Below are 14,952 nucleotides of genomic sequence, written 5' to 3'. Positions count from 1 at the left end.
AGACAAGGGGTTCTGAGCAATCGCCCCTCAGGCAAGGGGTCCTGAGCAATTGCCCCTCAGACAAGGGGTCCTGAGCAACTGTCCCCTCAGACAAGGGGTCCTGAGCAATCGCCCCTCAGGCAAGGGGTCCCGAGCAATTGCCCCTCAGACAAGGGGTCCTGAGCAATTGCCCCTCAGACAAGGGGTCCTGAGCAACTGTCCCCTCAGACAAGGGGTCCTGAGCAACTGTCCCCTCAGACAAGGGGTCCTGAGCAATTGCCCCTCAGGCAAGGGGTCCTGAGCAATTGCCCCTCAGACAAGGGGTCCTGAGCAACTGTCCCCTCAGACAAGGGGTCCTGAGCAACTGTCCCCTCAGACAAGGGGTCCTGAGCAATTGCCCCTCAGGCAAGGGGTCCTGAGCAATTGCCCCCTCAGACAAGGGGTCCTGAGCAATTGCCCCTCAGGCAAGGGGTCCTGAGCAATCGCCCCTCAGGCAAGGGGTCCCGAGCAACTGTCCCCTCAGACAAGGGGTCCTGAGCAATCACCCCTCAGACAAGGGGTCCTGAGCATTCGCCCCTCAGGCAAGGGGTCCTGAGCAATTGCCCCCTCAGACAAGGGGTCCTGAGCAACTGTCCCCTCAGACAAGGGGTCCTGAGCAATCACCCCTCAGACAAGGGGTCCTGAGCATTCGCCCCTCAGGCAAGGGGTCCTGAGCAATTGCCCCCTCAGACAAGGGGTCCTGAGCAACTGTCCCCTCAGGCAAGGGGTCCTGAGCAATCACCCCTCAGACAAGGGGTCCTGAGCAATCGCCCCTCAGGCACAGGGTCCTCAGCAATCCCTCAGAGATGGGGGAAGTTTCAAGAGCTGCTTGCAGGGGCAGCACTGCAACCCCCTCCCCTTTTACCAAGCCAAAAGCATCTCCACACAAACTGAACAGCCGCGAGGAGATGATTTCAGCAGAACAGAAATGTCCTGCCACAATATAAGCAGCTGGGTCACTGTTCTACAGGAAAAAACCTAATATTGTCTGCTACAAGTGAATACCATCCCTGCTGGAATTGCTGTGTCAAATTCACATGACATCTCTGTACATACAGTAGAAGGAGTTCACGGTGTCTGATTTTAGGAAGCTCAGGTAGAAGCATTATTCTCACACCACTCTTGTTTGGCAAATGGAGAGAGAAATTCACCTTGTGTGGGTGATGCCATGCACCTAAAAAAGCTGAATCAGCCTTCTGAAAGGGTCTCTTCTCTCCCTGACAGCAATGACTGTGCATCTCGGGCAGTTCTCTGAGGCCAGCTGCAAATGTGTCTCTGCTGCCAGCTCCTCTAAATTCCCTGAAATCCAACCAAGTCTCAGCCAGATACAGGTGTGATTAAGCCACGTTTTAAATATTACCAAAGAGTGAAAATAAGGTGTTTTTTTTTTAAAGGGGGGTATGAGTAGAAGACAAACAAATTGCAGCCTGAACCCCCCTTAGAGCCTGACATAAATATTGGAATAGGGTTTAATTCTTTCTATATTGTTTCTGTTGATATATTTGTTTTTTCCCAAGACAGAGAACTTATAAATCTATGATATGAATGTGAATTGCAACATGACTTCCATTTGCTTCACAGGACTCTGAACCTGATCCTCAAACATATTTTTGATCTAGCTATTAAATCAAAACGTTAGGAACATCTATTTGATCATATCCGTGTAGGTTCAAACCCTTATCAGCCACTGACTAAAATCTTATGTAACAGTAGCAACATGCTTTGTAACAGAGATCTCCAGGAAATTAGATCACATTGATTTGGGAAATCAGTTCACAAGGAGAAATTCACTGCTGGCAGTTTCAGTCTTGCTGCCTCCTCTACGTGGGAGTTTGTTTCCTTGGAAATACCAGCTGCTGAATTTTCTTTGACATAGGCTTTGCTGTTTCCCAATTTTCTCCTCTATCACACATCTCTCTGGTGTTCTTCCCTGTGCCAGACATTCACTAGTGCTTGGCTAAAATCTGTTTGAGTTTCTCTGGTTTTTAAGTTTGAAATACTAGTGATTTCTCCAGGAAGCTTCAGCTGTGAATGGATCAAATGGAGACAGAGAACAGTGACCGTGGTTCTCATCTAATTAAAATTCCGTAAATAACCCTTACCACTGACTTTTCTGTGTAATGACACAGCCTCCACTACTTCAAGTTTTCTGTCAAAGAAAGGAAACTGCAATTTATTAACTCTTTAGCTAAGAGTTGGACTAAGCTTGTCCATTGTATCTCCCTTCTCCTCAGGTGAGGGATCTCGGCACGCACAACCTTCACCGGTAACTACAGCAGATTCAGCACAATTCAGATGCCTGAGCATCTCCTCACATTGCAAGTTTTGTGCATTGCATGTATTAGCGTTGAATGCATCTGTAGATAGACAAGGTGAATCTCCTCTTCATGGCGAGATCTGCCTCATTAATTTCAATGTTTCAGCCCAAGCTTTGTTTTGAACTCCATACAAGCTCTGTACAGATCTCCAAGGAAAACAAACAAACCCGGGGCTGCAAATGTAAAAGTGGATCTGGATTTTCCAGCAGGTTACACCATTTTTCATTCTTCTGTTCTTCACTTTATTTCTAACATAACCTCTTGTCTAGGCCTTCAGTCATAATTTGCTTTGCTTGGTGTGTTCAGAGGGACCATAAGGACAGAACTTCTTGTGCTGCTGTGGATGTGGTTAAAACCCATGCCAAATTAAACAAATCCAGAAGAGCAGGCTGCCACAGAATTAGAAGCTGCTAGGGATTGCTAGGCTTGAGGCCAGGGCTGAGTGTTAAAACCACCTCAGGAGCACCAAGATCCCAGTGGCTCTGCAATTATTTTAGAGGCAAGGTTTTCTAATTATTACTGTTTTATTGTGGAAGCATCCCATTTCAGCTGTGGATCAATACCCTGATCCCACTGAGGATATTGTCTGCAACCTGCACTTAGTCCCGGTGCCACCTTCTTGCCTGCTCTGACTCAGGCTGAGTTGCAGTACTGAATGTTTACACATTGCTACAAATCTTTTCAAGGCAAGTACATGCCAGTGGATGACATCAGTTGTGAAACAGTTATTTTTCAGCCCTTTAGATTCAATCATTGTCTTCCGAGTGACTGCTACATTTCATTTAACTGCTACTTTGTTATTGCAGATAATGATAGGAGAAGGAATTCTCTACTGTTGCCTGTCCAAGAGAAGAAATGGGATTGGAACGGAGGCCAATATTAATGCAGGAGGATGCAACTTCAATTCTTTCCTTAGAAGAGCTGTCAGATTTGTTGGTGGGTTTCAAATGTTAGTCACAAAGAAGAACTTTCCATTTACATCCACATACATTGTCACCAGGTTTCCTTCTCTAAAACAGCCTTTCAGAACAGTGCAGGGCTGGCACTGTCATAAACCTTTTGCCAGAAAATGTGAGAAGAAACTCAAATGGGGCAACAGAGCAGCCCCATACTCACTAATGCAGCATCTACATACTCCATTCTCCCTTTCCTCTCCTGTGCTATTGTCAGTGATTCTAAGAGAATAATTTGTGTTTCCTCCTCTGCCCTCCTTGAGCTGGCTTCCTTTTAATAGTTTTGGTGTACAGCTTAGTTTCCCCTGCCTGTCTTCAGTGCATCATATGGATCTGACCCATCTCACACAGTATTCAGCATGACAGTAAAAACTTGTCAAAAACTCTCACTAGAGGGACATTCTTTTTCTGGGATGTGTTTATTGACCTCTTGAAAAACGGCTCAAATCTGGAAACCCAATGATAGAGAAGAACACGTTGAATTGTATTATTTTACTTTGTTTTAATTGTCACTTGTGAAAACTGAACTTGCAAAGGTAAATGGACTTTGTTTCCCTTCTCACAGTTAATTTCCTCTACTAATGGGTGGGTAAAGAAAAGGTTTTCTCTTTTCCAGCACTCTTTCATCAAGAGAGGTCAACCTAGGCAAAGACAGCAGGACAGCAGACTGAAAACCTGGCAGGAGGATTACACCCTGAGTTTCTATAGTCTGGGAAGCAGGGAGGTAGTGACAGGAGGGGTTATACACTGTATGGCCAGTAAAGCATCTGCTGAAGAGTGAGGAAGTGAGCAGAGGGGATGGTAGATTACAACATCAGCAAGGAGGACTGTAAAGATACCCCATGCTCTCCACTCCTCCTCCTGTATGGCATATCATTCCATCACCAAAAGAGACAAGCTCAAAGATGTATGAGTTTCATTCTTGATGCATACTCTGAATATGCTATTGCTTCCATATTTATTGATTTCAGCATTCTTTTAATTTAAAGATGCAAAAGAAATGTATTTTTATGAATACAAGTAAGGAATGAGAGGTGAATCTTTAGGGGAAAAGCAGTCAAAAATGCTCTGTAAAACAACTGCAGTTACTTCAACTGCCTTGTGAATTTGGCATAAACCATTAGAAACATCCATCAATTACCAAAGAAACTTCAGTATTTGTACTCATGGCAAGAACTTGATACTGAGGAAATAGCAAAAGGTAGCCAAAGTTATTGCCAGAGGATGAGTCCTTGGTAGTAAAAAGAGAACAGGTCCTCAGACCAGTGATCTAATGGGCAGCTGTCTGTGTTATTAAGAGCCTGGATCCCAGTGGGCAAGTCCAAGGGCTGGGTAAGCCCATGTGCATCTCCAATAGCTGGCTGTCCTTCAGACAGTTCAGAAAACTGCTTTCCAGATTGAAGCAGCTCCAGTGTAGTTCACTTTCAGGAGAAGATGTTGGAGGACATCAAGCCATCAAAATTTACTGTTACCAACAGAAAGAAAACAAGCATAAATCATCTTAATTTTTAACATGAAAGAATTTAACTTTGCAAGAAGCTTCCATAAAACATACATCTTATTCTTCAGGGGAATTCCCTCCAGCCCAATGACACGAGCCGCCAGCATTCCCTCAGATGTGTTTTGTCACTACGAATTCATCTCATTTGTGCACATAATAAAGTTAACAAGCTTTATTGATTTCTTTCCTAGGTGTTCATGTGTTTGGTCTTTGTTCTACTGCTCTTGTTACTGATATTATTCAGCTATCAACAGGATATCAGGCACCGTATTTCCTGACTGTTTGCAAGCCTAACTATACATCCTTAAATGTGTCCTGCTCAGAGAATTCATATGTTGTGGAAGATATTTGCTCAGGAGCTGATCTCAATGTTATCAATGCTGGAAGGTTGGTTCTGTCCTTCATTCTGTACATTTTTCAGTATCCATTCTATTTTCTGCCCCAGTTTCAAGATATCTGTTTTTCCAGTTGAGGTTTGAATGAGTTTTGTCAGGTTTCAATAGGTCATTTAGTCTGTAACCTCCCTACTTAGATAGCCAGGAGAGACATTCATATTTTTTATAATAGCAGGACTTGGACATGCATATCAGGCAAGTTAAGATCTAAACTAGACTATAGATCTTGTTTTAACCAGCTCAAGGTGATAGAATAGTGATAACTCAATTTCTAATGCCAGCTCATAGATTTAAACAAGGAATCTGAAGGTATAATCAGTAAGTTGTACTGTTTCAATACATCTGCTACTCATTAGTGCAAGAACTTCATTAGTGTGAAGTGTCCTAAATATAAGCACCACACTACTGAGAAACTATGAAGTTCTTCACTGCCTACAATAGTAGTCTCCCATAACCTTTCCACACCAGGTTAACCTGTGTTGCCTGTTAGTCGTTGTTTGTGTGGTTTGCAGTCCTTCAAAATTTTGATGCTTTGTGCTGCTCTCTGAAGCATTTACAGCAAAATGACAGAATGCTTCAAGTGACCCAGCTGTATAATTTCTCTGTGCACCTGATAACAGACATGAAGGAATGTTACTTGTGTCACATTCATGTCACTAAAGCTTTGCACTCCTGTTTTGTTCTGGATGCAGCCCCAGATGCTAGCTTCTGTTTTAACTTTATGCCTCATGGCAGTACATTTTTGTCACATGGATATTACTAAAATGTTCTGTCTATATATTAAGGCACCTCCAGTTTGTTTGCTTTTGCATATATTTCAACAGTTGACACATTTGGGAATCATGAAATCATTCACTTTGCAAGTATCTTGCAGCAAGTCTTATCATCTGTCTCCCTTCACTGGGACAAAACAACTTTGCTGGTGTTTTAAGACCCTAAAGTTTTTCATGTATCTGGTCTTAAATATGTCTGGTGAGCTAAGACTCATAATTGGCATTAATCAATTTGCCATATCTTTTCAATTTATATATGTGGGCATGATCTGGAGCTGGAATGAAGGATTGTAGCCGTATTTGGCCCAAGAAGTTTGGTGCCAGTAATTTTGGTGAAAGGCATAAGCAGAATTACTATATCAGCCTTCACCTCACTGTCTCCTTCTCCATATCCATGTGCTGTTTCTGGGATACTGCTGTTGAAGCCTGATGCTTGGAAGCAGTGTCCTGCACCTGCATGGTGTACCAGGGGATCGGTGTAGCTTTACGTGAGAGCAAACAGAAACATTGTCATGATTACACTTCATTCATTTTGTTATCCCAAATGTGATGCCTACTGCCTGAATTGTCTGCCTGTAGCCATTCCAAGACCACTAATCCTTCCTAAGTTCAAATATTATCGCTTCCAAAACCCAGTGAAGTTTGTTGTACTTTATGAAGACTAAGCAATCAGGTCTGTGTATCTGTTTCTTTAGGAAGATGACCAGATATCGATATCTCAAATGTATTGCCATCACAGAGAATCCATCTGCTGATCTATAATATTCTGTCACCACCCTCAGTTTCTCCTTAATTCAATTGTATTGCATTTTTCCTTTCTTTAATTGTTGCATCTGTATGCCTGCCTCAACCTTTCTAAAGCAATCAGTTTTTCTACAGGTTCAATACTTCCTTCAGTCATCTGCTGTAGGAGTTATGGTATAACTTCTCCAGCCCAGGAGGTTAATTTGACCTCGGTAATTTCAGCTCAGAAAGGACTGGTTTGTCCAGGATTGCTAACAGCCTTCATTTTTTCATTTGTACTTCCCAGAAACTTTTGCTCCAGAAATTTGCCTCTAGATCCCCCTATGAAAAGTACAGAGAGGATCACATAATTATCCAGCCCATTGTATGGAACCATTTTCTGCATCATCCCCAAATATCCGGTAGTTTCTTTTGTCCATCTTTTCCTGTATTTATCTTCAAAGAGCTTTTTCAGTCATTTTTGTTCAGATCTCCAGTGAGTTCTCTACCCTCTATCATTTCTGATGTTCTGCCTCAGTATGACTCTCTCTCAGCATGACTCTCTCTGTTTTCTCCCTCTACACATTCTCATGCATGAGCATTTCTAGTGTTACACTGTCATCTGAGTTCAGGACATGTTTTCTTTGAGACCTTTGTTCACCTTTTCAATGCAAAGCCATACAAAAGGCCTATGTATTTTTAGCTTGAATTATTTTCATTTTAGATTAAAAGATAACAAATAAGGGAACAAAAGCAGTGTCACCATTAGAGAGTGCACGAGTGCATTTAGTCTGTAACATGCTGTGCTTGCCCTGAAAGCATATGAATAGAAAACAGAATGAAGAGAAAATTGACTGTAGCAGAGTGACACACCTTATAGAGTATAAAAATGCCATCAAATTAAGGTTAATTTCTGTGTGGCACTAAAGTCCACAGAATCAAATCTGCACATTAGCTCCACAGAGCATGTAAGTAGATTTATGCTGCCACTAAAACCTGCACAGGGCAAAAGAGGTGATTAGACATTATAAACATTTACAATTTTTTCATGTCTTTATCTCCCTGTCCTCTACCCTGACCTTATTCCCCAGGGATACTGTTTGGGAGAGGTTTGTTCAGGGAGAGGTGGTGGGGAGAAGGAAAATTTAGCTCTGTCTTTAGAAACAAAAAAGGAACCATGCTGATTTTATCTTGGACAGAGTCACAAACCTGCTGGAGCCTTGGGCTGAAATTCAGGTCAGCAGTGTGCCATTCACATTGAACTACATGCACACATTTAATTGTCAATGAATTATTTAGAACAGACAAGGCAAAATGCAGAGGAAAGACATTTAGAAAGGAGATCCTCTTGCTTTGCAAAAAGGAAAAAAAAAAGGCTTTGTCTGAAGGTAAAGGACATATTTGAGTCTGTGCTGGTTTAAACCAACTCAAGTGCTGCTAGGAAAGTGGCTACACCTGGGGTCCAGTTAGTGTGGCACAACCCATCTGCAAAGCTGAACAACTGGTCCAGTTTTTGTCCCGAGCTGAGCTTTCTCAGGGGAAAGCGGCACCTGGGCAGCAAGATAGACATGCTCTTCTTCACCCAGCCAGCCAGCACATCACCTTACACATCCATGCCCTTGTGAGTAGATATAAACTGCCATGCATCTTCACTGCATGTTACTCACTTCTAGAGCTCAGAAGTCATAAAAGATTTTAGGGCTTCTACATCTATTCCAGCAGAAGACTCTGAGCAGTTTCAAGAACAGACTTGATACTGCCTACTGTCCACACAGTTTGGACATATTTTCATTTACCCTCTTGTTCTGGACTTTGGAAAGAGGCTTGGTAACTCTTAAAATGCCTTCTCTATGTTCTTGTGCTCCATTCACTCCTATCATGTTATAAAGTGCTTTTAAAAAACAAACCTGAAGACAGAGCAAATAAATCCATGTAGTTTGCCTTTGTCTGAGAAGAATGCCACCCTATCCTCCCCCCATCATTAGAGCAACAAGGCAAGGGGCACCAAGATGAGGAATTCAGTTGCTGAGGTTACAGCCTGATTGTCAAACCGTATGAGTCGTCCTCAATTTGGAAAGAGTCCAAGTGAAGCCAGTGAGAATAATCACAAGATCAACGTTCATGCATTATAGAAGTTGTATAATTAGGTACTTACTGGAAAGTTATTATGGAAGTCTATTTATAGAAATGAATGTATAGATATTTGTCTCAATCAAGCGTTCAGTCTTTAGGTCATTCCCACTGTTCTCTTCCTACACACACTTACTGCATAAAAAGAATTTCTTGCTGAACCTTTACAAAGGCATTTCATTGACATTGGTCCTTTCTCCAGCTTAGAGAAAAGAAATGTAGCAATGTTACTGATTGATGATGCCTTGCTTAGGAAGTGTAAGCTGAATATGACTGTACCAACCAGTGTTTTTTTCAAGTGAACACTTAGCACAGTGTATTTGAACTGAAAAGCATAACTTGAGTGTCCTTCCTTGGCAGAAAGTCATTCCCTTCTCAACATGCCACCCTGGCAGCCTTTGCAGCAGTGTACATTTCGGTGAGTAACCAACTCTGTTCATTCTCATTTACACCAGACAAAAGCTGGAAAATTGTTTGCTGTATATTGTGGTGTGTCACCTGCATATCCTGGATGGACACGAGTTTTTATCCCCCCAATTTGGAAGCAAAATAGAACTATTCACAGCTACAATACAACCAGCTCTATTAAAAATACAGAGAAGATTCAACAGCTTCACATTCTTTGTTTAAGAAACAACAAGAACTGAAATGTTAAAGTGTGTTTGATGCCTCATATTATTCACCTATAAAATGCAGTGCTCATCTGCCTTACAAGGTGATATTTTAACTTACCATTCAAATTAACCTTCATGTGTTCTGCCTTTTCTTTATTGCTGCCTTCACTTGACTCGCTGCATTTAGACTTGAGCAAACATTTATGTGATATAGTTTCATTTGACCTCCATAGAATTGCAGCCTGGATGAACTGGCACAATGGCTCCCAGAGACCTCCAAGGTGCTACTGCAAAGGAAGTGAATAAACAGTGTCAGAAACTAGCAGGGAATTGTAGGACACGCTGCAGCAATCACAGCTAATTACCCACATCTGACTAATGACATTTCTTCAGTATGGGCCACGAAGTTTGTATGAGTGACTTCTGACTTCAAGTGGGTTGTTTTAAAACAAAAAAAGTCCATAATCATCCTGTAAAAGTCAGAGGAAAGCAACAGTAATAACCAATCAGGTTAGGTAATGGAAGTTTGCATGTCCTGGGAGCTTGCCAGCATTTATTCTGCCCAGGTAAAGCCCCAGATTTGGAAAAATACTGATGAACCACCTCAATTTAACTTTTGTGACCTCCCTGCCATCATGGCTCCCAGATGAGAAATGCCTCTCTGAAGCATCTGGCGGTAGCTTTTGTTAGAACAGGTTATTGCGTTCATCTGGCATGACATCTGGCAGAAGCAGTAGCTCCTTAGTCACATTTACAGAACATTTAGGCTCCGACTGTGAACAGTATTTAGGCATAAAATCTCTATCCTAATTGTTGTCAGTAAGCAGCACCGCCTGTGCTTTTGGAAATCCATTCCTTGTGATTTCTGATCTTCCTGCAATAAGCGAACAAATTTCAACAGGGCTTTAGAATGCAATTGAAGTGGGTATTTGCAGTATTACTGTGTGATAGTGGCCTGTGTGGGAAAGAAACACTGGGTGAAAAAACGAATGTCCCCCCAGACACATTTCAGTTTCTTCAACTGCTTCTTCATTTCTTTCTTTTTTCAAGATGTACTTCAATTCCACGTTAACAGACTCCTCCAAACTTCTGAAACCCCTCTTGGTCTTTGCTTTTATCATCTGTGGAATTATCTGTGGCCTGACTCGTATCACTCAGTACAAGAATCATCCGGTCGATGTTTACTGCGGCTTTCTCATAGGAGGAGGAATTGCTCTCTATTTGGTAAATATTCACGGAGATAAGTTTTAGCAAATAAAACTGCTAAGGCTCTAATAAGAGTAAATAAAACATGTACATCATGGTCACATGCCATAATTAAAAATAGAGCCCAAATGCATTGCAGACAACGTGAGGGGTAATCACTTTAAAAATAAACAGGGCAAAGCAAATATGGGTTTCAATGTTAAACGCCGTAACAGTGCACCAAGTGGTATATAATCATCTGGCATTGTATACAGAAACAGCTCTAACATTATGTGCTTCCTTAAATACCAAAAGATACTCATCTTTTCTACTCCACACTTACAAGCATAATGCAAGGAAAATATTGGATTAATTGGTATTTGTTGCCAGCCTGAGTTTATATTGCCAAGATTAGCTTTATGATCTCAAAAGAAGTGCTTGAATTAACATGCAGCAACTCATCTGAGCAAATTGCTGAACCTGCAAGAAGTCAAAGGCAATATAACAGCCTTATGATTCTTTGGAGCTCTTGGGGAAATGGTGCAAGGCAGTTAGGGTGCCCAAGCCAGGTTATTCCTATGCTTTTCCTCTGTTCTGGCTTGAAACAGATGGAGCACATTAGAGCTCCTGTAAGGGAGCATGTAGGATAGGCCTGTTTTTCAGCAGAGAACAGAAACCCCACAAGTCATTTTCTGCTCACTGTGAGCAGAAAGGCACTCTGTTGAGAATATTATTTCAAATGATTAAGCTATTATAGACTCTGGTAAAGAGAGCTTTTGTTCCCATGTCTGAAATTCACAAACAAGTATGCTCTTTGTTAGATCTTCTCCATGTACTGTTGCATGACAACATACCTCAGAGGGTACATTGTTCTGGATAGCTAGTATTCAGTACATCTGCCCTGAAATCTGCACACCAATAAGAAGAAGGCAAGGGAAAATAATGTGAAACTACATATAACTCTGAAAGGAGCGTAAGGAACATGTCATTGAAGTGCTTGAGTCAGGCATTTGATCCTTCCATGGGATATTCTCTCTCAGTGGAGTCTTTTTTCCATGCCAGCATTTTACCGTGAGTCTGCTGAATAAGGAAATGTTGCATAACTAAATCTTGTTACGGTTCTGCACAGCTTAAAAAGCAATTGATTTGAAGCTGATAAATTGTTCCATCATGTAGATAGTGTATTACACAGTTATTATGCAGCAGAAAGGGCAGAATCGCAGAGCAGGAAACAACTCAAGCTGTAACAAGATTCAGTCAATCAGAGCAGACCGTAGTGTAGCTGTAAAATAGCTTTGCCTAGAAGACTGCAAACATTTATTTTGTTATTTTTGTAACATAACATTCTTTCTTCAGCTGGATCTGTTGCTTTATAAAGTGAAGAAAACTGAAGGAGGCTAAACATTTTCCTCAACTACTTATTGCCACGAACTATATCCCCCAGTTAACTTACTAAGACTACGTAGATGTGCCAGGCTGAGGACAGAATTTGAAGTAGCAATATACTGGTGAGGAAAGTGGGCTAATTCTGTCACTCAGTATTTACTTAATGGTAGAAGAATGGAATTAAAATACCTTAAAATGTCTCATTTGTTCCATAACTGATTGTCGATGCTTCTGTTCAAATATCAGGGCCTGTACGCTGTGGGGAACTTCTTGCCAAGTGACGAGAATGTGTTTCAGCCAAATTTTCACAGAGAACCTCTAAGGTCTTTGACAGACCTCAGTCAAGATGCCAACAGAATCCTTCCAGGTAAAAATGGTAGCAGCAGTGACGGCATTGTCTCTCACCGTACCGAAAGTATCCTGAATAGAAACCGCAGAGACACGGGCTCTCTGACCAATCTCAAGAGAGCAAATGCTGATGTAGAAATAATAACACCACGAAGCCCGATGGGGAAGGAAAACATGGTCACTTTCAGCAACACTTTGCCAAGAGTCAACACACCATCCTTGGAAGACCCAGCGCGACGAAACGCAACGATCCACGCGTCCATGGACTCTGCCCGCTCCAAACAGCTGCTCTCCCAGTGGAAGAACAAGAACGAAAGTCGAAAGTTGTCCCTGCAAGTAATAGAGACCGAGTCTGGCCAGTCACCACCAAGGGCTATCGAGATGAGATCAAGCTCAGAACCCTCCAGAGTAGGTGTGAACGGGGATCATCATGGCCCAACTAGCCAATACCTGAAAATTCAACCTGGCAGCGTACCAGGCTGTAACAACTCGGGTCTTTCTGGCGGGCCGAGGGTCTCTATTCAGTCACGTCCTGGCTCATCACAGCTAGTGCATATTCCTGAAGAGACTCAGGAGAACGTGAACACGTCACCCAAAAGTAGCTCAGCGAGAGCTAAATGGCTGAAAGCGGCTGAGAAGAGTGTTGCATGTCGAAGCAATAGCCAGCCAAGAATCATGCAAGTAATAGCCATGTCTAAGCAGCAAGGAGTGCTTCAGGGCAGTCCAAAGGGTTCAGACGGAAGCACGGTCACCTGTACAGGAGCCATCAGGTATAAAACCTTGACAGACCACGAGCCAAGCAGCATTGTCAGAGTCGAGGCCCATCCAGAAAACAACAGACCTGTAATTCAGATGCCATCAGAAGGTGAAGGAAGCGGGTCGTGGAAATGGAAAGGTCCTGAAAAAGTCACCCTTCGTCAAACATACGAGCTAAATGATCTTAACAGAGACTCTGAGAGCTGTGACTCCCTAAAAGACAGTTATGGGTCAGGTGACAGGAAAAGGAGCAACATCGATAACAGCGAGCATCACCATCATGGAATCACCACGATAAGGGTCACGCCAGTGGAGGGTAGTGAGATTGGCTCAGAGACTCTGTCCATTTCATCTAGCCGGGACTCAACGCTTCGAAGGAAAGGTAACATCATTTTAATCCCCGAGAGAGGGAGCAGTCCAGAGAACACCAGAAACATCTTCTACAAAGGCACATCCCCCACGCGCGCGTACAAGGAGTGAGAGGAGACATATCAGCTGGTCTGGACCACCACAGAGGAAGTACATCTTGCCACAGGTTCTGCTCTCTTTGCTTCGAGCCGATACTTACCCTTGACGTGCCAAATTCTTGACCAGCAGCCCGACTGTTGTTCAACACTGCTGACGTGCAATGTGCATGAGCCTGTGGAAAGCATGTGGTGGGGGGAAAAGCACAATGCCAGAACCTAACTAATGTGAAACACTTTCATGCAACTTGTTTCTTCAGACTCAAAACATCTATCAGAGGGTGACGATGTCAATCAGAACAGTGGTCTTGAACACAGACACTTTATTTCCTGAATGTGCCAACTTTTTATTTTATTTATATTAGTGTCCAAAAGTGACTGGATTTTTCACAGCAAAGGCTGTGTCAGTGGTATATATTCACCTTTGCAGAATTTGCACCAAATCTTTAATACAGGATGGTGCTGATGATAACTTTACATGTTTTGAAAAGTTGCATACTTACTAGACTCTGCAGACACATGACATATTGCTGTGCAGTTACTTTCAAAGTACTATTGCTAATACTATGATGATGCTGGCTGCATTCATTTAGCGTAGGAAATATTTACAGCTTTGTTATAGTGGATCTGTCACATTCAAAGATTGCAAAGGTTTCGTGTAGTTCTTTAAGATGTCTACTGCAACAAAAAAAAATGTGTGGGTGACATTCCATTAGGATGGAATAACTATCTATTTTGAATAGTTTTGCTGCTGCTGCTCGATTTTTGTTTAAGAACAGGTGCTACTAATGAAGAGGCTGCTTCTTAGTGGGCTAACTCGTAGAATTGTTTTCAGTTATGTTTTTTTTAAGGGGTCTTTTAAAGTGCTACAAACTATTCAGATTTTACATTTTTAAACCTCTTACTCTGTCCTTCAGAAACACTTCCATTTGTTTTTCTTAGTTTTTAACCATGTAGTGCAGGACACCACTAACTGCAAGATGTGCAAATGTGAAAGGTGAGCCATCAGTAAATGAAAACAAATGGCCGCTTTCCTGAGCAGCTTCCCAGGAGACAGTAATTAATATCACGGCTCAAACTTTGAAGCAGTCATTCACCTCACTTGCTTGGTATGCCACAAGAACAATCACGAGCTGAACCCAGTCACCATCACTTAGGGGATTTATGCTTCACTTCAAAAACAGAATGTCTTGGCATTGCAGAGTCACTGGATGAGCGTTGCATTGTGCCCCTACTGTTCCCCTCCCTTGACACACCCTCCAGAGCCTTCTTAAGCATTCTATTTTGTCCCACCACTGCCACTTAAAAATCCGGAGGGTTTCTGGCACCTGAGAGGAAATGGATTATTTTCCTAAATTAAGCTTCAACTATAACAAAAGAACATGCCT

At 42.3% G+C, this 14,952-nt stretch overlaps 1 protein-coding gene across 1 annotated transcript in view; it reads left to right on the top strand.

The window, feature by feature from the left end:
* Nucleotides 1–14,381, top strand: part of PLPPR4 (phospholipid phosphatase related 4) — a 28,461-nt gene extending 14,080 nt beyond the window's left edge. Inside the window, exons 3-7 of the mRNA XM_062003680.1 lie at nucleotides 3,143–3,272; nucleotides 4,982–5,177; nucleotides 9,172–9,229; nucleotides 10,476–10,649; nucleotides 12,243–14,381. Of these exons, the coding sequence (XP_061859664.1) occupies nucleotides 3,143–3,272; nucleotides 4,982–5,177; nucleotides 9,172–9,229; nucleotides 10,476–10,649; nucleotides 12,243–13,580 (1,896 nt within the window). The 3' untranslated portion in view covers nucleotides 13,581–14,381. The remainder of the gene's footprint in view (nucleotides 1–3,142; nucleotides 3,273–4,981; nucleotides 5,178–9,171; nucleotides 9,230–10,475; nucleotides 10,650–12,242) is intronic.
* The last annotated feature ends 571 nt before the right edge of the window (nucleotides 14,382–14,952 follow it).

This window comes from Colius striatus, chromosome 10 (assembly GCF_028858725.1).
Source record: "Colius striatus isolate bColStr4 chromosome 10, bColStr4.1.hap1, whole genome shotgun sequence".
NCBI lineage: Eukaryota > Metazoa > Chordata > Aves > Coliiformes > Coliidae > Colius > Colius striatus.
This window is presented reverse-complemented; position numbering and strand designations above follow the sequence as displayed.